This window comes from Schistocerca piceifrons, chromosome 11 (genome assembly GCF_021461385.2).
Source record: "Schistocerca piceifrons isolate TAMUIC-IGC-003096 chromosome 11, iqSchPice1.1, whole genome shotgun sequence".
Lineage (NCBI taxonomy): Eukaryota > Metazoa > Arthropoda > Insecta > Orthoptera > Acrididae > Schistocerca > Schistocerca piceifrons.
In genome coordinates, this window is record NC_060148.1 from 146,669,419 (window position 1) to 146,691,684 (window position 22,266).

At 39.1% G+C, this 22,266-nt stretch overlaps 1 protein-coding gene across 2 annotated transcripts in view; it reads right to left on the minus strand.

Annotated features, from left to right (window-relative positions):
- LOC124720110 (large subunit GTPase 1 homolog) overlaps positions 1 to 22,266 on the minus strand; it is a 171,788-nt gene that overhangs the window by 63,957 nt on the left and 85,565 nt on the right. For both annotated transcript variants that reach the window (XM_047245405.1, XM_047245404.1), the window contains exon 8: positions 4,417 to 4,684. In XM_047245405.1, the coding sequence (XP_047101361.1) occupies positions 4,417 to 4,684 (268 nt within the window). The remainder of the gene's footprint in view (positions 1 to 4,416; positions 4,685 to 22,266) is intronic.

The following is a 22,266-nucleotide window of genomic DNA, read 5'->3' on the forward strand; positions in this document are numbered from 1 at the left end:
TCAGGTGCACTCCGTGCATTTCCATCACGTGCTAGAGCTCGACCGGCAAACATCTCCGTTATATCTGTAGGGGTTTACTGCACCCCACCTTTCTGTGCTTGTAAGTGGAGAGGACTTAACCACACCCCCTTTTTAAGCATGTTTCCTGCTTTTTCACCACTGCTGCACCAGTTGTGACAGCTATTCTTATACCTGTACTACTACACACATCAAAAAAAGTATTGCATAACCCGAGTTCCCAGAACTCCTAAAGATAGACATTGACTGTAGATATTGTATCACAGACACAGTCCCTTTGACTGTTCAGAGATATCATTGAACCCACCCAAAGATATAAACAACCGTGCGTGAGCTGTGCCTATTACATTGAGGGGGTCTGACAGCTGATCAGTTCTACCAGGAGTACACAGTTCGTGTTGTCTGTAGTTCAACCGTGCCTAGACGGTCAATACTGCAGTTCGATTGCATCTGTGTTGTTACTTTGTGGCAGGAAGAGCTCTCAACAAGGGAAGTGTCCAGGCGTCTCGGAGCAAACCGAACCAATGTTGTCCGGACATGGAGGAGATACAGAGAGACGGGAACTGTTGATAGCACGCCTCACTCGGGCCACCCAAGAGCTACTACTACAGTAGATGACCACTACCTACAGATTATGGCTCTGAGGAACCACGACATCAATGTCACTATGTTGAATAATGCCTTTCGTGCAGCCACATGACGTCATGTTATGACTCAAACTGTGTGTAATAGGCTGCATTATGCGTAACTTCATTCCTGATGTCCATGGCGAGGTCCATCTTTGCCACCAGGACACCGTGCAGTGTGGTACAGATGGGCCCAACAAAATGCCAAATGGACCGTCTGAGGCTGGCATCACATTCTTTTCACTGACGAGTGTCACACATGCCTTTAACCAGACAATCGTCGGAGACGTGTTTGGAGGTAACCCGATCAGGCTGAAAGCCTTACAGACAATGTCCAGCAAGTGCAGCATGGTGGAGGTTCCCTACCGTTTTGGTTTGGCATTACGTGGGGCAGACGTACGTCACTGGTGGTCATGCGAGGCACCGTAACTGCTGTACAATACATGAATGCCATCCTCCAACTGATAGTGCAAGCATATCGGCAGCATATTGCTGAGGCATTCGTCTTCCCGGACGAGGCATTCGTCTTCATGGACGAGGCATTCGTCTTCACGGACGAGGCATTCGTCTTCACGGACGACATTCACGCCCCCGTCGTGCAAATCTTGTGAATGACTTCCTTCAGGATAATGACATCGCTTGACTAGTGTGGCCAGCACGTTCTCCAGACATGAGCCATACCTAACATGCCTGATGTAGATTGAGAAGGGCTGTTTATGGACAATGTGACCCACCAAACACTCTGAGGGATCCACGCTGAATCATCATTGGGGAGTGGGACAATTGGGACTGACAGTGCCTTGATGTGCTTGTGGGTAGTATGCCACAACTAATACAGACATGCATCAATGCAAGAGGGGCTGCTACTGGCTATTAGAGGTACCGGTGTGTACAGCAATCTGGACCACCACCTCTGAAGATCTCACTGTACGGTGGCACAACATGCGATGTGTGGTTTTCGTGAGCAATAAAAAGGGCGGAAATGATGTTTATGTTGATCTCTATTCCAATTTTCTGTACCGAATCTGGAGCTCTTTGAACTGAAGTGATGCAAAACTTTTTTTGATGTGTGTATATCATAATATATTACTACTATTTTATTAAGATCTCAGTTGTTTTATACCTGGGCAACTGGTATTTGTGTATTATACTATATTACAATTATTGTGATCACAGTATATTATAATTACTGATGATATATGATATATTGTATTAAAGATATGGACCTATGTATAGGAAACAGCTACGCCGATGGACATACTGAAAAGAACAGAAGAAGAGGAAGGGGCTGCCAAGAATTTGGTGGAATGCAAAGAGAAAGTACCACAACCTAATGATGATGGGTTCGAGGAGTCCGACGGTCAGATTTCAGAGAGCGAACATGACAGTGACTCAAGTACGGATGCCAGCAATGATGAAACTGATGGGGGAATCAGATGTGAAGATTTCTATCTCGGAAAGGATGGGGTCACTAACTGGACAAAGAAACATCCAGCTCGCAGGAGATCCAGACCAGATTGTGGAACGTAATCATAGAGGTTTCCGGACCAATGAGAAACACAAAGAATAGGAAGTCTCTCGAGGAATTCCTCCATCTTTTAATTTCCTCCGAGACTGTCCACATTATCGTAAACTGTACTGACAAGAAGATTGAGAAGTGTACTGAAAACTACAAGAATGAGACAGAAAGGCTGTACAGAAGGACAAGCAAACCTGAAGCTGAGCCCCCACCAACTGAACCCGTGGATTAAGACACTAACAGAAACTTGCAATTGTTATTGTACATTACGTTTACTATGTAAGCAGTAATTTCACCCTTGAAAATGTTATAAATGTAGAATGCAGTGTAAAACAGCATCTAAGAAATAAAAAATGTAGTAGTAAAAGTCTTACACTAAAAACAAATGAGCAAGAAGGTCATTTGAGAACCTAAAAACAACAAAGCGTCCAGAGAAAACCAAATAGTGGCTGAACTATGGGAAAAGGCTGACAAAAATGGAGTTACATCCCTTAAGTGTGTTTTCGATAAAATCTGGAAAGAAGAAGAGATCCCCACAGGATGGAGAACAGCTCTCATCCACCCTATCCACCAGAAAGGTTTGAAGACAGACCCCAACAATTACAGAGGAATCTCACTGCTGGATATAACGTACAAGATTCTTTCTAAAGTCCTTTTGAACAGGACAGAGCCACAATTGGACCCGCAAATCGGGAAATACCAGGGAGGTTTTAGAAAGGGTAGATCATGTTTGGAACAAATACTAAACCTCAAAAACATTACGGCATACCAAAACTCAAGGTCAAAGACATACGTAATCTCCTTCGTTGATTTCAAACAAGCATATGATTTGATTGATAGAGAATCTCTATTATCAGTCCTGGAAGAAATGGGTTTGGATAAGAAAACAACTAATATTATAAAAGTGACCCTTACAAATACATTTTCGAAAGTTAAATTTATGGGTGAATTATCGGAACCCTTTGAAGTAAAAACGGGGGTGCGACAGGGGGTTGGGCTCTCACTGGTAATACTCAATTGTGCACTGGAGAAAGTAGTCAGAGAATGGAACACAAATATTACTAGTGGTATAAGACTGTGTTGCAAAAAGAAGAACCTTAAAGTAAATTGCATTGCTTTTGCAGATGATATGGCCCTGTTTGCTGAAACAATGGAAGAAGCATGGGAGCAAATCCTTGAACTAAAGAAAGAAGCAGTCTTCACATCTCCTTTGAAAAAACTAAGATATTGACAAACATCAAGTACTCATGTAAATAGCTCAAAGTTCAAGAACAGAAGATTTAAATAGAAAAAGAATTCAAATATCTCAGAGAATGGATTAGTTGGAATGCTGGGGAAAGCAAAGCAATGGAATCTAGAAAAAATAAAACTTGAATTGGCCTTCCAACTAACAAAAAACACATACAACAAAAAATCCCTTTCATGGGGGTCCAAAATTACACATTAAAAGACAGTGATTAAGCCAGAAGCACTGTATGCAGCAGAAACACTTAACATGAATTTCAAAGGCCAAATGGAGAAACTTGAGCTAAAGGAAAGAAAAATTTTAAAAAAAAATCATTGGGCCAAAATTTCAAGACAGTAAGAGTATATACATCAAAAATGAAACACTCTACAAGAAAATTGAAAAACTTTCAGATTCTATGCGAAAAAGGAGAATAAATTTTTATGGTCATCTTCTCAGAATTAATTCCAACAGATTAACTAAACAAATCTTCGACTTCTTCTGTAACCGCAAAACAAAACCCAACTGGTTTAAAGAAACTGAGAAAGACCTAGTAGAATTAAAGTTTTCAGAAAATTCACTTATTGATCGAACAGCTAAATTAATTGCTAAAGATGAAAACATAAGGTTCCAAGATAAATCTACACAAAAGTCCAAACCCTTCATCTCGGAAGAAGAGAGGAGAAGATCAGAAAGAATGAAGAAATACTAGGCCCTAAGAAAAGAACAACGCACAAAGAAATGATTGATCCAGTGTACCCCAAAGAGCGTGAAACGAAAGAAGAAGATGAAAAAAATAAGCAAGATACCTGCACGGGTGCAGTGCACCCCACCTTTGTACTAGTCGTACACAATCAACCTTTCTAATGCGATGTTAAGAAGTTGGTCTTTGGCTCAGGACCCACTGGTCACTACTCATCTGGATGACAAGACATTACAAATAACTCTAATCACAAGACAGTTATTCGATAAAATGTGTGTTAACTGGAGCATCACGATTAAACAGCAGCTGGCTAATCAGTACTCACAGCCGTGGGCATCCAGCAGCTCGCGGGCAGAAGGCGGTCGATCCGGATCCTCTCCCTCGCGCGGGGGCGGCAGTAGGAAGCCGTAGGTGCCCTCCAGCACCCGTCGGGGGATCAGGCTGGCGACGAGCGCGACGGGCGGCACGCAGTCTCGCATCTGGTCCACCGGCAGCACGCCCCAACACACCATCTCCGCCTTGCTGAGCGCGAAGCTCGGCATCACCAGCCCGGGGCAGTCGCAAAGCATCAGCTCCTTCGTCAAGAACAGCGTCTGCAACACCGTCTCACCATCACCGATGTGCCTCCAGGAACAGTACACATCAGTCTATAGTGGTGGTGGTGGTAGCTTCGGCAGCTTCGTTGTAGGTGGGGAACGGGTGTGGTGGTTAGGACGGTAAAGTTACAGGCCTCGCTAACGAGCTCATCCACATCTCGTCCGATATGGCCTCGTGTACCTGTCGCCACATTTCCGAGTGTCACTGCGAGTCCGACTACCGCCTCAGTAAGCTCTGTAGTAAGACCCACAAGGGTGAGCCTGTAGACACCGTCTCACTGTCTCGTGAGATGTGTGAAGAACAAACATTATCGTATTTACTCGAATGTGAACCGCAATTTTTTCTGGTTTTTGTAATCCGAAAAACCATCTGCGGCTTAGAATTGAGTGCAAAGTAAGCGGAAATTCTGAAAAATGATGGTAGGTGGCACCACAACTAACTTCTGCCGTTGAATATATGTAGTGCTACACAGGCATGTTTTGCAGGCACAATGATAAATACTGGTGCCTACACCTATGCATCAGTAAAAAAAAAGGTGGAAGACGAGGATTTTTTCTCCGCCCCGAGTTTCGACCGCTGCATTTTCATACATTATCCAACGAAGGAAATACAAATTTCGTATTGTTCATCTTTGAATGTAGCAGCTTTTCAATGTACTATAAAAATCCGACTGGCAAGACTGTTTGGTATGTTTGTCAATATGGCCAACTTTACGTTCTGAATTTTTTCCTACCTGTGAGAAGAGATGGTTGCTAATAGGAACTTTTATGAATTGTGAATCACATGCAGTATTCTCTTCAACATAAGAATAATATGAATATAAACATTTTGTCATGTATTCTTTCATGTTTGCAGCTATTTCATTTAAACCCTGTCTGCCTAATAAACTATGAAACTAGAGTGAGACAACAGCAAACGCGGAAGAATACACATTATATTCGTATTATTCTTATGTCTAATAGTGATACAGTCAGAAATGAAGCACGGCAATTGACTAGATTTTAAAATCTAACGTGACTCTAATTTTGGTGCAGAATGTAATGTACTAAAAGAGGCGTCTGCAAAGATTTTGAAATGGAGAAAAATTTTCACTAAACTCTCGTTCAGAACATCATCTATCATATGCAGTCTATTATTTGGTTCTTGTTGATCGTTATCAAAGAAAGCAGCAGTGTAAGTAACAACAAATAGCAGTCTCTTGCCAATGTTTTGCTAATGAGACGATTTTCTCTCTCTCTCTCTCTCTCTCTCTCTCTCTCTCTCTCTCTCTCTCTTTTTTTTTTTTTTTTTTTTTTTTTGAAGTGGCGGTACCATGCACAAAAGCAAGCCATGCGGCGAGCGGCGACAGGCCGTAAACACTCATTATCAGAAAGCAACAAAATGGCACAATACAGTAATGCATTATGAGTCTCTTGCCATTGTTTTGCTTATGAAACAATTCTTCTCTTTTTTTAAAATTTGTAAGCTGCGGTAGCGCGCACAAAAGCAAGCCACGCTGCGAGCGGCGACAGGTCGTAAACGCTCATTATCATAATTCGACAAACAATGCACGACACAGTACCATAATGCATTATGAGCTTAGAATGACAAACACCTATAACAAAGAGAATGGCACTTATCAGATCAAAGAAAAATAAGCAATCAATTCAAACCAGACGAAGCACGTGAAAAAGGAAGGGTACCCGTATAAATACGGACGGAGCACCTGACGCATAGCAGTGTCTACTTGGTAAAGCTTAACTGCTAAGCTTACGACTCGAACCTAACTACTGTAGCTGTATCGTCATTCATTTGACCTAAATTATGTCTCATATTATAATGGACCAACAGTGTTTCGATTTGGAGGTGTGGCCTAAAACTTTTCTCTCGCCTTGAATTTCGAGTCTCAAATTTCAGGTGCGGCTTAGATTCGGGAAAATTTTTTTTCTTTGATTTAGAGTCTCATTTTTCAGGTGCGGCTTAGATTCGAATGCGGCTTAGATTCGAGTAAATACGGTAGCATCAAATTTCCGGCCAATTTCACTTTTGCCAGCATTCTCAAAAAGTTTAGAAAAAGTAATGTACAATCAGCTTTATAACCATCTTATCTCAAATAACATACTGTCACAGTTGCAGTTCAGATTTCTAAAGGGTTCTGATATTGAGAAGGCTATCTACACTTACAGTGAAAATGTGCTTAATTCATTAGACAAAAAATTGCAGGTAACTGGTATATTTTGTGATCTGTCAAAGGCATCTGACTGTGTAAATCACAATATCCTTTTAATTTAATTAGAATAATATGGTGTAACAGGAAATGCTGCAAATCTTATATCTCTGGCAGGAAACAAAGGGTGTTATTAGGAAAGAGACATGTATGAAGCTATCAGGTGTCATCCAACTGGGAACTAATTACATGTGGGGTCCCACAAGGTTCCATTTTAGGGCTCTTACTCTTTCTTGTGTATATCAATGACCTTTCATCAGTAACATTACCGGAAGCCAATTTTGTTTTGTTTGCCGATGATACGAACATTGCAATAAATAGCAAATCAAGTGTAGTCTTAGAAAGGTCAGCTAATAAAATATTTGTTGACATTAATCCCTCGTTCCTAGCCAATTCTTTGTCACTAAACTTTGAAAAAACACACTACATGCAGTTCAGAACTTGTAAGGGGTGTCCCACGAGTATATGCCTAACATACGATGACAAGCAGATAGAAGAAGTGGACAGTGTTAAATTCTTGGGATTACAGTTTGATAATAAATTCAACTGGGAGGAGCACACCACCGAACTGCTGAAGCGTCTTAACAAATCTCTATTTGCAATGTGAATTGTGTCAGACGTAGGGGATATAAAAATGAAAACGCTGGCATACTACGCTTACTTTCATTCCATAATGTCATATGGGATTATTTTTTGGGGCAGTTTATCAAGCCAAGCTAAAGTTTTCTGGGCACAAAAATGGGCAGTAAGAGTTATATGTGGTGTGAACTCAAGAACATCCTGCAGAAGCCTGTTTAGGGAACTAGAGATACTAACTACTGCTTCCCAACATATTTATTCCTTAATGAAATTTGTCATTAAAAATATATCACTTTTTCAAACCTACAGCTCAATTCTTGGAATCATTACTAGAAATAAGAATAATCTTCACAAGGATTCAAAGTCACTTACTCTTGTACAAAAAGGTGTAACAACCAATGAAATTTAGTTTAAGAGAAACCAAAAGGATTTATTGGTGGCCAACGCCTTCTACTCCATTGATGAATTTCTCAGTAGGACCAACTGATTGTGTGTGTGTGTGTGTGTGTGTGTGTGTGTGTGTGTGTGTGTGTGTGTGGGAGGGGGGGGGGTGTAAGTAAGTAATGTAGATCTGTTACATGTTTATTACCTCATAAATAAAAAAAAACCTTTTTTATTTTAAATTCAGTGCTTTATTGTTTGTAAAATGATTCTTTCATATAGTGTACATTAAAAAAATGACGCTCATTCCACTTGGGACCTGTGGAAGGTACATTAGCTTATTTGTTTGAGTTGCAAATATTTGTCATGTATTGTTGTTTTTCTGACGTGATCCACATCCTGGAGGACCTCCTCACTATGGATCAATTGGAATGAAAGTAAATCTGATCTAAAAGGAGGCCCACAAAAATTCCTAAATACAATCTGCAATTAGTATCATTCCGAGCTGCAATAACTAGCATAAATATTTATTGTAACTAAATAAATAATGTCAGCGTACAGATCACAGTGAGACGCTGTAGCGAAACAATGGCACAAAATGTTAATTTGGCAGGTTATACAAGGATGATGATATGTGATTTAAATGGTTAATATTTCACTTCAGATTCAAACTGAGACAACAGAATGCACAAGATGAATATACACGATTACCAACTGCAGATCATATACGTGCCCTCAAATTAGTAGTCGGAGAGAACTGAACACAGAATAATAATAGGCATCTGATATCTGCATCTTGTTACTGAAGTCAAGTGATCCACTGACTAGACTGGATTCAGAATCCAACAAATAGCATCAAATGATATTAAATTTACAAGGGATTCCCAATACATGTTATAAAAATGAATCAACTTGATCTATCAGAAAATTAGTGGAAGTAGAAAATAAACTGAATGAGTTGTTAATTTGTTTGGAAGATCTCAGCAGCTGAAAGTAAATTGATGTCAGTTATCTGTGTAAAGACTGTACAACCACAGAGACAGAAAATCTTAATGCATGTGGTTACAAATTAGCTGAAAATACATGTCGACCAAATATGAGTAACGCAGACTGTTACATAAATGTTAATAATAGTAAATTATTATTATTATTCTTTCTTTTCTCAGACGTTATGTCTGGTCAAAAATTGAAAGTGACGCGGACCTTGATCAAGCGTGACTTCCTTTTAACTGTACGGTATATGTTACATTACATTTAAGAACTTTCGGGTAATTGAACATGTATCAATAATTACAGATTTCTGTAGTTGTACATATATGTTTGGATGTAGCTGTATTGCATTGATGTACTGGTGGATATTGTGTGGTATGACTCCTGTAGTTGATAGTATAATCGGTATGTCAACTTTATCCTGATGCCACATGTCCTTGACTTCCACAGCCAGTTGGATGTATTTTTCAATTTTTTCTCCTGTTTTCTTCTGTATATTTACTGTATTGGGTATGGATATTTCAATTAGTTGTGTTAATTTCTTCTTTTTATTGGTGAGTATGATGTCAGGTTTGTTACGTGGTGTTGTTTTATCTGTTATAATGGTTCTGTTCCAGTATAATTTGTATTCATCATTCTCCAGTACATTTTGTGGTGCATACCTGTATGTGGGAACGTGTTGTTTTATAAGTTTATGTTGTAAGGCAAGTTGTTGGTGTATTATTTTTGCTACATTGTCATGTCTTCTGGGGTATTCTGTATTTGCTAGTATTGCACATCCACTTGTGATGTGATCTACTGTTTCTATTTGTTGTTTGCAAAGTCTGCATTTATCTGTTGTAGTATTGGGATCTTTAATATTATGCTTGCTGTAATATCTGGTGTTTATTGTTTGATCCTGTATTGCAATCACGAATCCTTCAGTCTCACTGTATATATTGCCTTTTCTTAGCCATGTGTTGGATGCGTCTTGATCGATGTGTGGCTGTGTTAGACGATACAGGTGCTTGCCATGTAGTGTTTTCTTTTTCCAATTTACTTTCTTCATATCTGCTGATGTTATGTGATCTAAAGGGTTGTAGAAGTGGTTATGAAATTGCAGTGGTGTAGCCGATGTATTTATATGAGTGATTGCTTTGTGTATTTTGCTAGTTTCTGCTCATTCTAGAAAGAATTTTCTTAAATTGTCTACCTGTCCATAATGCAGGTTTTTTATGTCGATAAATCCTCTTCCTCCTTCCTTCCAGCTTAATGTGAATCTTTCTGTTGCTGAATGTATGTGATGTATTCTATATTTGTGGCATTGTGATCGTGTAAGTGTATTGAGTGCTTCTATGTCTGTGTTACTCCATTTCACTACTCCAAATGAGTAGGTCAATATTGGTATAGCATAAGTATTTATAGCTTTTGTCTTGTTTCTTGCTGTCAATTCTGTTTTCAGTATTTGTGTTAGTCTTTATCTATATTTTTCTTTTAGTTCTTCTTTAATATTTGTATTATCTATTCCTATTTTTGTCTGTATCCTAGATATTTATAGGCAACTGTTTTTTCCATCGCTTCTATGCAGTTGTTGTGGTTATCAAATATGTAATCTTCCTGTTTAGTGTTTTTTCCCTTGACTATGCTATTTTTCTAACATTTGTCTGTTCCAAAAGCTATATTTATATCATTTCTGAATACTTCTGTTATCTTTAGTAATTGGTTGAGTTGCTGATTTGTTGCTGCCAGTAGTTTTAGATCATCCATGTATAGCAAATGAGTGATTTTGTGTGGGTTATGTTCCAGTAATATTGTATCCATAATTTGTATTATTTAGCATGTTGGATAGTGGGTTCAGAGCAAGGCAGAACCAGAAAGGACTTAATGAGTCTCCTTGGTATATTCCACGCTTAATCTGTATTGGCTGTGATGTGATATTATTTGAATTTATTTGGATATTAAGTGTGGTTTTCCAATTTTTCATTACTATGGTTAGGAACTGTATCAATTTAGGATCTACTTTGTATATTTCCAATATTTGTAGTAACCATGAGTGGGGTACACTATCAAAAGCTTTTTGGTAATCAATGTATGCGTAGTGTAGCAACTTTTGTTTAGTTTTAGCTTGATATGTCACCTCTGCATCTATTATCAATTGCTCCTTACATCCTCGTGCTCCTTTGCAACAGCCTTTTTGTTCTTCATTTATAATTTTGTTCTGTGTTATATGTGTCATTAATTTCTGTGTAATGACTGAAGTTAATATTTTGTGTATTGTTGGTAGGCATGTTATGGGGCGATACTTAGCTGGGTTTGCTGTGTCTGCTTGATCTTTAGGTTTCAGATAAGTTATTCCATGTGTAAGTGTATCAGGGAATGTGTATGGGTCTGCAATGTAACTGTTAAATAATTTATGAATATAATAGAGGGAAACATTCCACGTGGGACAAATATATCTAAAAACAAAGATGATGAGACTTACCAAACAAAAGCACTGGCAGGTCGATAGACACACAAACAAACACAAACATACACACAAAATTCTAGCTTTCACAACCAACAGTTGCTTTGTCAGGAAAGAGGGAAGGAGAGGGAAAGACGAAAGGATGTGGGTTTTAAGGGAGAGGGGAAGGAGTCATTCCAATCCCGGGAGCGGAAAGACTTACCTTAGGGGGAAAAAAGGACGGGTATACACTCGCGCGCCCACACACACACACACACACACACACACACACACACACACACACACACACACACACGGATTGGAATGACTCCTTACCCTCTCCCTTAAAACCCACATCCTTTCATCTTTCCCTCTCCTTCCCTCTTTCCTGACGAAGCAACCATTGGTTGCGAAAGCTAGAATTTTGTGTGTATGTTTGTGTTTGTTTGTGTGTCTATCGACCTGCCAGCGCTTTTGTTTGGTAAGTCTCATCATCTTTGTTTTTAGATATGTTAAATAATTTAGTTAGATGTGAATGTGTTGAGGTGAACTTCTTTAGCCAGAAATTCGCTATTTTATCATTTCCAGGGGCTTTCCAATTGTGAGTAGAATTAATTGCTAGGGTGACTTCATGTTGCAAAATTATCACTTCAGGCATTTGTGGTATCATCTTGTATGCGTCTGTTTCTGCTTGTATCCACTGTGCATGCCTGTTATGTTGTACCGGGTTTGACCATATGTTGCTCCAGAAGTGTTCCATGTCTGTTATGTTTGGTGGATTGTCTATTTTAATGTGTGTCTTATCTATTGTCTGGTAAAATTTCTTTTGGTTTGTGTTGAATATTCGGTTTTGTTTCCTTCTATTTTCACTTTTTTTGTATCTTCTAAGCCATTTGGCCAATGCTTGTAATTTCTGCTTCTTTTATCTAATTGCTCTATCGCTTCTTGTTGTGAGATTTTACCTAACCTTTTTCGTTTTTTGTCTGACATTTCATTTCTTATTAATTGTGTTAGCTGTCCGATGTCTTTTCTCAGTTTTTCTATTCTGATCTGTAGCCTGTGTTGCCATGCTGGTTTTGTGGGTTTCTTCTGTGTGTTGGTTGGTTCTGATCTCTGCCTAGTGTGTATATTTATTGTAGTGAGTGCTCCTATATAAACCAGTAGTTGTAACTCTTCCATAGTTGTGTTTTCATTTATTTTGTTGTGTATGATTGTGTCGATAGTTTTTATTGTTGTTTCGACTTGTGGGTTATTTGGCAGTCTATGCAAGAATGGTCTAATGTCTGTATTTGTGTCTTTGTATTCTATATATGTCAGCTGAAATTTTTCTTCTATATCTAACATGTGTGTCACTTCGTGTTCTATTTGTGTTTGTTCTGGTGGCTGTCTTAAGATTTCGTTTTCCTCTGATTGTTTAATTGATGCGTGATGTTCTTTGTTTGTTTGCTCTGGGATGTTTGAGTCCATTACTGTATTTTCTTCTTCTTCTGATTGCACATTATTTTGTTCCAGTATTTGTTGTACTTGTTGTTTGATGTTTTCTAATTCTGACTAGGGTATCCTGTTATTTTTTATTACTACACGGATCTGATCAGCTAGTTGTTGTTCTGTTAAAAATTTTAATTCTGGGTATCTGGTAATAAATGTTGTGTATACTTGTGATCTGTATCCAGTTGTGTTGGTTCCTAGGTTTGTTGCTTGGTAATAACAGAACATGAGGTGTCGATTAACTTCATCTGACCATCTCATCCTTTGTCTTTGTTTTCCTTCTAGAGTGGTTGCAGGAAGCATATCCTGCAAAACACCTCTATTTGGATTTAAATCATTTTCCATGTGGCTAGCAGTGTCGTTACCATTGTGGATGGGCATAGGGTTCAAATGTTGTCCCCGACCATGACAGCGCTCGTCCGAGGCTTCATTAGTTCTGTCCTGAACCAATTATTATTATTATTATTATTATTATTATTATTATTATTATTATCATTATTATTATTTTAAAAATAAGTAAGTTCTATATAGATCAAGATACAAGAGCATATGCTTATGAGTTAATAGTGGAATATGTAATAATTGTGATCATTAGAATATACATGTCTCTGATGATTAACTGGGAAATACTAATTACAATTTTAACAGGTTACTGCTCTGTCTATCAGAGATAAAGAAGGAATTATTAGTTTATGGTGATTTTAATGTGAATTTCTTGAATCCATCTGACAGGAAATGTGATCTAGAGATTATGTTAACCACCAACGTATTCACATAGATAACACAGATAATGTATTCATATGACAAGCTGAAATGATACACACCTGTCTCACCGTAAGAGTATTTTCCAATCTCAGTGCACAGTTAATCACATCACATAATATAGCTGTATGTTGAATTCAGAAACGTTCAAAGAAAAGAATGAGGCTGATTCATGAGCATTATGCAGTGAAATTTATTTCTCTGTTTACTCACTCTTGAAGATTATTTAATATGCAGACAATGGTTTTATGACACTTTACTTGAAATTTTAAACATTTTTATTCACTGAGGTCCAGCAACCGTGTGTTAACTTAATTATGGGATATATAGCCACCTCGGTTGCACAAAATTATTGTCAGATTGACCACAGTTTTGACAGCTCTGGCAGTCTTCATCAGAATAAAAGTTACATAGGATTACCTAGAAACTATAATCACATGGCTTGAAATACAATATACTGAATAGATTTACTTCCATAAAATGTACAGAGTGCTTACATGTAATCACACCATGGGTGATAAACATCTGAGCATTTTTGCTCTCATCAAATAGAAATTGTCACAAGAATAAAAACTGAAATGCAAAAATGTAACATATTTGTCAACTGGAATAAAATATTCCATCAAAATACAATGTCACCGCGAGGTCACTCAGGATTCATACCATCTAGCAAGAAGTGATTGAATTACAGACAAGAGCAAATGCGGCATTGCAAAGACAAATTTTAAACATTAGAAGTAACAACAGGAAGTAGTGCACGAAAGTTACAACATACTGTAACGGTCTTATTTTACAAAAGAAAACAGTTTGAATAATTTACAGAGAAAACATGAAATTGGAAAGGAAAACGATGTTCAAAAGTCTACATTGAGGAGCGAATTGCCATTCAGTCCAGTTTTAGTTAGTGGCTCCATACATTGAAAAAAGTTTTGTTGCGTAACTGCAACTGTTTCTTAAGCACGACATCATCCTTCAGAGATAGGTGTTTAAAAATCTCTCACTCTTCTACGATGTTAAGCCTAAAGCCTTTTTTATCCGAGTACAAGATCTAGATGTGTTTTACATCTTTAGAATTATATCCTGTGATTAACAAATGGCCAGCGAAAGATGAATGTGAACATTTGTGCCTTTCTTGCCTAGATGGTGTTCCTTGAATCTTGTCGAAATAGCTCTGCCTGTCTGGTCTGTGTAATAGGCTGGACAATTGCCGCAAATAATTTTATAAACACCAGAATTCTGCAGAGGGGACAGTGTAGGTTTCAAGTAATGTATGATGTTACTTTTTAAAGAATTATTGGTGGAGAAGGCTACTCCACAGTTATATTTAGTTTGAAATAGACATTGTATCCTGTAAGACGCTGAACCCAGACATGGTATAGATAAAAAAAAAAATTGTTTTCATTAGGTTCATTATCTTCCCCCATGAACCATGGACCTTGCCGTTGGTGGGGAGGCTTGCGTGCCTCAGTGATACAGATGGCCGTACCGTAGGTGCAACCACAACGGAGGGGTATCTGTTGAGAGGCCAGACAAACATGTGGTTCCTGAAGAGGGGCAACAGCCTTTTCAGTAGTTGCAGGGGCAGCAGTCTGGATGATTGACTGATCTGGCTTGTAACATTAACCAAAACAGCCTTGCTGCGCTGGTACTGCGAACGGCTGAAAGCAAGGGGAAACTACAGCTGTAATTTTTCCCAAAGGCATGCAGATTTACTGTATGATTAAATGATGATGGCGTCCTGTTGGGTAAAATATTCCGGAGGTAAAATAGTCCCCCATTCGGATCTCCGGGCGGGGACTACTCAAGAGGACGTCGTATCAGGAGAAAGAAAACTGGCATTCTACGGATCGGAGCGTGGAATGTCAGATCCCTTAAGCGGGCAGGTAGGTTAGAAAATTTAAAAAGGGAAATGGACAGGTTAAAGTTAGATATGGTGGGAATTAGTGAAGTTCGGTGGCAGGAGGAACAAGACTTTTGGTCAGGTGATTACAGGGTTATAAATACAAATTCAAATAGGGGTAATGCAGGAGTACGTTTAATAATGAATAAAAAAATAGGAATGCGGGTTAGCTACTACAAACAGCATAGTGAACGTATTATTGTGGCCAAGATAGACACAAAGCCCATGCCTACTACAGTAGTACAAGTTTATATGCCAACTAGCTCTGCAGATGATGAAGAAATTGATGAAATGTATGACGAGATAAAAGAAATTATTCAGGTAGTGAAGGGACGCGAAAATGTAATAGTCACGCGTGACTGGAATTCGTCAGTAGGAAAAGGGAGAGAAGGAAACATAGTAGGTGAATATCGATTGGGGGGAAGATATGAAAGAGGAAGCCGCCTTGTAGAATTTTGCACAGAGCATAACTTAATCATAGCTAACATTTGGTTCAAGAATCATAAAAGGAGGTTGTATACCTGGAAGAATCCTGGAGATACTAAAAGGTATCAGATAGATTATATAATGGTAAGACAGAGATTTAGGAACCAGGTTTTAAACTGTAACACATTTCCAGGGGCAGATGTGGATTCTGACCACAATCTATTGGTTATGAACTGCAGATTGAAACTGAAGAAACTGCAAAAAGGTGGGAATTTAAGGAGATGGGACCTGGATAAACTGAAAGAACCAGAGGTTGTAGAGAGTTTCAGGGAGAGCATAAGGGAACAATTGACAGGAATGGGGGAAAGAAATACAATAGAAGAAGAATGGGTAGCTCTGAGGGATGAAGTAGTGAAGGCAGCAGAGGATCAAGTAGGTAAAGAGACGCGGGCTACCAGAAATCCTTGGGTAACAGAAGAAATATTGAATTTAATTGATGAAAGGAGAAAATATAAAAATGCAGTAAATGAAGCAGGCAAAAAGGAATACAAACGTCTCAAAAATGAGATCGACAGGAAGTGCAAAATAGCTAAGCAGGGATGGCTAGAGGACAAATGTAAGGATGTAGAGGCTTGTCTCACTAGGGGTAAGATAGATACTGCCTACAGGAAAATTAAAGAGACCTTTGGAGAGAAGAGAACCACTTGTATGAATATCAAGGGCTCACATGCCAACCCAGTTCTAAGCAAAGAAGGGAAGGCAGAAAGGTGGAAGGAATATATAGAGGGTTTATACAAGGGCGATGTACTTGAGGACAATATTATGGAATTGGAAGAGGATGTAGATGAAGATGAAATGGGAGATACAATACTGTGTGAAGAGTTTGACAGAGCACTGAAAGACCTGAGTCGAAACAAGGCCCCGGGAGTAGACAACATTCCATTAGAGCTACTGAAGGCCTTGGGAGAGCCAGTCGTGACAAAACTGTACCATCTGGTGAGCAAGATGTATGAGACAGGCGAAATACCCACAGACTTCAAGAAGAATATAATAATTCCAATCCCAAAGAAAGCAGGTGTTGACAGATGTGAAAATTACCGAACAATCAGTTTAATAAGTCACAGCTGCAAAATACTAATGCGAATTCTTTACAGACGAATGGAAAAACTGGTAGAAGCGGACCTTGGGGAAGATCAGTTTGGATTCCGTAGAAATGTTGGAACACGTGAGGCAATACTGACCTTACGACTTATCTTAGAAGAAAGATTAAGAAAAGGCAAACCTACGTTTCTAGCATTTGTAGACTTAGAGAAAGCTCTTGACAATGTTAACTGGAATACTCTCTTTCAAATTCTGAAGGTGGCAGGGGTAAAATACAGGGAGCGAAAGGCTATTTACAATCTGTACAGAAACCAGATGGCAGTTATAAGAGTCGAGGGGCATGAAAGGGAAGCAGTGGTTGGGAAAGGAGTGAGACAGGGTTGTAGCCTCTCCCCGATGTTATTCAATCTGTATATTGAGCAAGCAGTAAAGGAAAAAAAAAGAAAAATTTGGAGTAGGTATTAAAATTCATGGAGAAGAAGTAAAAACTTTGAGGTTCGCCGGTGACATTGTAATTCTGTCAGAGACAGCAAAGGACTTGGAAGAGCAGTTGAACGGAATGGACAGTGTCTTGAAAGGAGGATATAAGATGAACATCAACAAAAGCAAAACGCGGATAATGGAATGTAGTCGAATTAAGTGGGGTGATACTGAGGGAATTAGATTAGGAAATGAGACGCTTAAAGTAGTAAAGGGGTTTTGCTATTTGGGGAGCAAAATAACTGATGATGGGTGAAGTAGAGAGGATATAAAATGTAGACTGGCAATGGCAAGGAAAGCGTTTCTGAAGAAGAGAAATTTGTTAACATCGAGTATTGATTTGTCAGGAAGTCGTTTCTGAAAGTATTTGTATGGAGTGTAGCCATGTATGGAAGTGAAACATGGACGATAACCAGTTTGGACAAGAAGAGAATAGAAGCTTTCGAAATGTGGTGCTACAGAAGAATGCTGAAGATAAGGTGGGTAGATCACGTAACTAACGAGGAGGCATTGAATAGGATTGGGGAGAGGAGAAGAGAAGTTTGTGGCACAACTTGACTAGAAGAAAGGATCGGTTGGTAGGACATGTTTTGAGGCATCAAGGGATCACAAATTTAGCATTGGAGGGCAGCGTGGAGGGTAAAAATCGTAGAGGGAGACCAAGAGATCAATACACTAAGCAGATTCAGAAGGATGTAGGTTGCAGTAGGTACTGGGAGATGATGGAGCTTGTACGGAATAGAGTAGCATGGAGAGCTGCATCAAACCAGTCTCAAGACTGAAGACCACAACGACAACAACAAATCTTAACTGTTAGAAACAGAATAACTGCTGTGGAAAACAAACGGTTTTTTCAATATATCTTGCAAGACTGTGGCTAAGTCGTCATAACCACTGTTCATACTGTTGGAAATTGGTTGGATCGGATGGTTTTTTTTATGGACTTTAAACTGATTTGTAATTTAAGCAGCTGCAGATTCATGTTAATTAGCTGCTTTTTTTAAAAAAATGTTTTAGAAGAGCTCTGGCATTGTTAATAGCGGTTCTGACTTCTTTCTGCAAAGTCGGCGTGGCATCCTTGTGCAGCTCAGTTCTTTCAGGAAAACGTCCTGGATTTTTGTCTTGTAGTTTGTGATATTCGCTATTTTTGGCTTCATTAAAACAGCAAATAGTTAACACTTTCAGCCAGAAGGCAAATACTTGTTCATAAAGAATGACTAATGTATAACAAGCGTTGCAAAGCGACGGTGGAATTTCCCAAATAATGTAATCCGTCTTCTTTGGGCAGCAATATAAACAGAAGAATACGGATCGATATGCGATCCTTCACTATTTTGTTCGCTGGAGAACAAATGAAGCCCTGAGCGCAAAACACTTGTACTGTTTTTCTTAAGTAAGACGGATGCAGATCTGAGACAGTCTGATCTAATTTTTACTACATGTATAAAAACGTGTTCCGTCTAAGTTTAAGTGAAGTGTAAATAGAAGAACTGTTATAACTAATCGTGACGACGCACGGGCGACTCAAGAGGACAATGGCTACATAAAAGAGTGCTCAATGGACATGAAACGGATATAAAAATCTACCGTCATTGTAGTACTAAGCATAAGGTACAATATATGTTTTAGTTATAATAAATATTAGTTCTGAAATATTGAATCATTTAGCAGTGCTGATTCCTATCATTTCCTTAGTATTATTTTCATTTTAATTATACATTTTTCTAAGATTACAGACACCAAGATTAGCAGTCCAATGTGCATGTTTCATTGACAAAAAAAAAAAAAACTGTTTTATCGGTCTTCCTGCATCAGCTTTAATATTGAATTTCCCTTTTGTGTAATGATACAGTTGTTTTTGCGTCCGTAAGAACTTTCTGGTCCCTTAGGAAATTGTTTTGTCATAACAATAACTTCAGAACTGGGCATGATCGTATCTATGATCATGAAGTAATTATAAAGAGGATAATGCAATTTCTTAATCAATAGCACAATAGCTGTGACTGCTTCAAGCTACGCTAAACGGCAAGTAAAGACTATTCACATTTCATAATGCAATATTTTATGACAATGGTCAATCCATGATTCTTACGCCAATTGTGACTCATAAAACAGTAAGCGAAATCACAAATTCCAACTTTTTCATTGAATAACAACATCACTTTTATTTTGTTACATCACAAGTTCTCTTCCTCTGTGTCAACGCTCGGTCCGGTGCAGCTCGAATGACCCTGGCGGATCTCATAAGATTTGACTGGGAAGTTTCCCCGCATCCTCCATATTCACCACATTTTGCCCTCCACTGATTTTCACAGATATCCCCCAAATCAAGGGTCTTATCAGAGGTTACCACTTAGACACTGAGGAAGTTGTACTGACTGTCAAAAGCTGGTTACGAGCACAGGACCCCACCTGGTATAGCACTGGCTTGGAAAAACATGTCCCATGTTAACAGATATGCTCAGAAAAATGTGACAGCCGTGTAAGAAAGTAACAGAAGCATTGTATGATGTCAATAAAAATATTTCAACATTATAAATTGTGAGTAATGTTTTATATATATAGAGGGAAACATTCCACGTGGGCAAAATATATATCTAAAAACACAGATGATGTGACTTACCGAACGAAAGTGCTGGCAGGTCGACAGACACACAAACAACCACAAACATAATATAATAGAGGGAAACATTCCACGTGGGAAAAATATATCTAAAAACAAAGATGATGTGTGGATGGATGTGTGTGTGTGTGTGCGCGCTAGTGTATACCCGTCCCTTTTTCCTCCTAAGGTAAGTCTTTCCGCTCCCGGGATTGGAATGACTCCTTACCCTCTCCCTTAAAACCCACATCCTTTCGTCTTTCCCTCTCCTTCCCTCTTTCCTGATGAGACAACAGTTTGTTGCGAAAGCTTGAATTTTGTGTGTGTGTGTTTGTGTTTGTTTGTGTGTCTATCGACCTGCCAGCACTTTCGTTCGGTAAGTCACATCATCTTTGTTTTTAGATATATATATACATACATATACATATACACTGCCTAATCCCGCTGGATGTATCCTGGGTCCATTCCATAACTATAGCTGTGAGGCAAAGAAATAAAGTGAGTAGTGGAAACGTACCGATTAGTTACTGTCAAAAAAGGTGAAGCGCCGAGTGTAGTCACCTGAGTGGATGCTGACTAGTTTTTGGGACTGCCACAGTAAGGAGCAAACTGTCACAAGAGCACACAACCGTAACCCCATGACAAGGTTTAGAGAGGCTGTCGTGATAAAGCAAAGTGGGAAGTTACCCGAGGGGGACGTTTTTACTCCACAAAAATCTGCCAGCTCATTCTGTACGGGACACCACGACCCACGATGCTTCTTTGGGCTATAAGATTTTGCCTCACCCCCATGTTCTCCTGACACAGTATCTAGTGATGCTTCCCTCTTTCTTGAGATGAAAAAACAGTTGCATGGAAGGCATTTCCAGAATAACGACAAAGTGATTTCCTGAACAGATGGAAAGCAGACTTCAACAACTTAGGTCTCTGCCACTCTATCCGTCACTGGTAATACGTGTCACATCAAAGTGTAACATCGTCACAAAATGTTTGGCTTTACTGAATCAAAGGAGCCCTGCTGCAGCTGTGTGTGACACAAGCGGGCAAACACACAGGTTCTGATACGTAATTTTGCAAGCGACCCCATTCGTACACCACGAGGCGACCGGATTACACTGTGCAATTGTGGTGACAACACAGAAAGACTGTGTGACAGTGGGTCGATCCGCTATATATTTCCACACCGTCAAAGCACAGAGGTGTCGACCTGTGCGTACCCGGAAACAGTGTAATGGCAGAATGACATTCCTACTAATCACTACATGTTCCTAGTACAGTTACACACAGTACAGTCTGACAGAAACCTCCACAACTTCAGGTCCGATTCAGTCTCAGACTCAGTACAGGCCAGCCAGCAACTGAAACTGTTCCGCGCAGTCAGCTCCGACAGACCAGCTTACGATTGTAAGTCTGCCCTGTGGAGTTAGAAGATCTGACACAGAGCCATCCCTGGGCACGATAGCGCCAAAACTTCTGTTTCATAGAGCGGTGCTTCACGATCAGGGCAGTACTGGTGTGGTCCTCCACATTGGGGCAAGCTCCTAACCCAGTAGCCGTGCCTGCCAACGGGAATTTAGCAAACTTATGCATCACTGGCAGCGCTCATTAGGGACCACCCAGTGTTAGTTCGGGACAGCACTGACAAGTAAGGTAACTCGACACAAATAAAATGAGTCATACCTCGCAGCTGAGTTTTCCTAATATAGCGGTACAGCCTACCCCAGCACTCACATGAAATGTCCGATATCACTTTTTATATATGCATCCGGATAGTTATCAGACAATTCAGTGCTTGCTAAGGCCTTGTATGTGTGTCCTATACATGTATCATTCTGTCCTATTAGATAAAAAACTAGATATTTATTCTGAAAGGATGTGGAATGTTCTGGAAGGACGTGCGTTGTCATAATTATCGGTGGATTGTTGTCACTGATAAAATTATGTACATATACTAAATTAAGTAACTAATAAAGAAAGTCAAGTAATAAGTCCTTAGAAATAAATAACTAGAGACTGCAGAGATGTTAGCTTGAAAAATCATTGCTTCTAATTAACAAAATGATAATCCAAAAATCCATAAATGGCTTAAAAGTTATTACCAAGCAATGTGTTTTCATTTGTTATTTACTTTTATGTCTTCCTCTGTAATTAATATTTCTAATTAATTCTCCAACTGTTTGCATCTCACAGTTTTACAATTTCCCAAATTTGAGGCCTTATTTGTGCATTTTATGTATATAA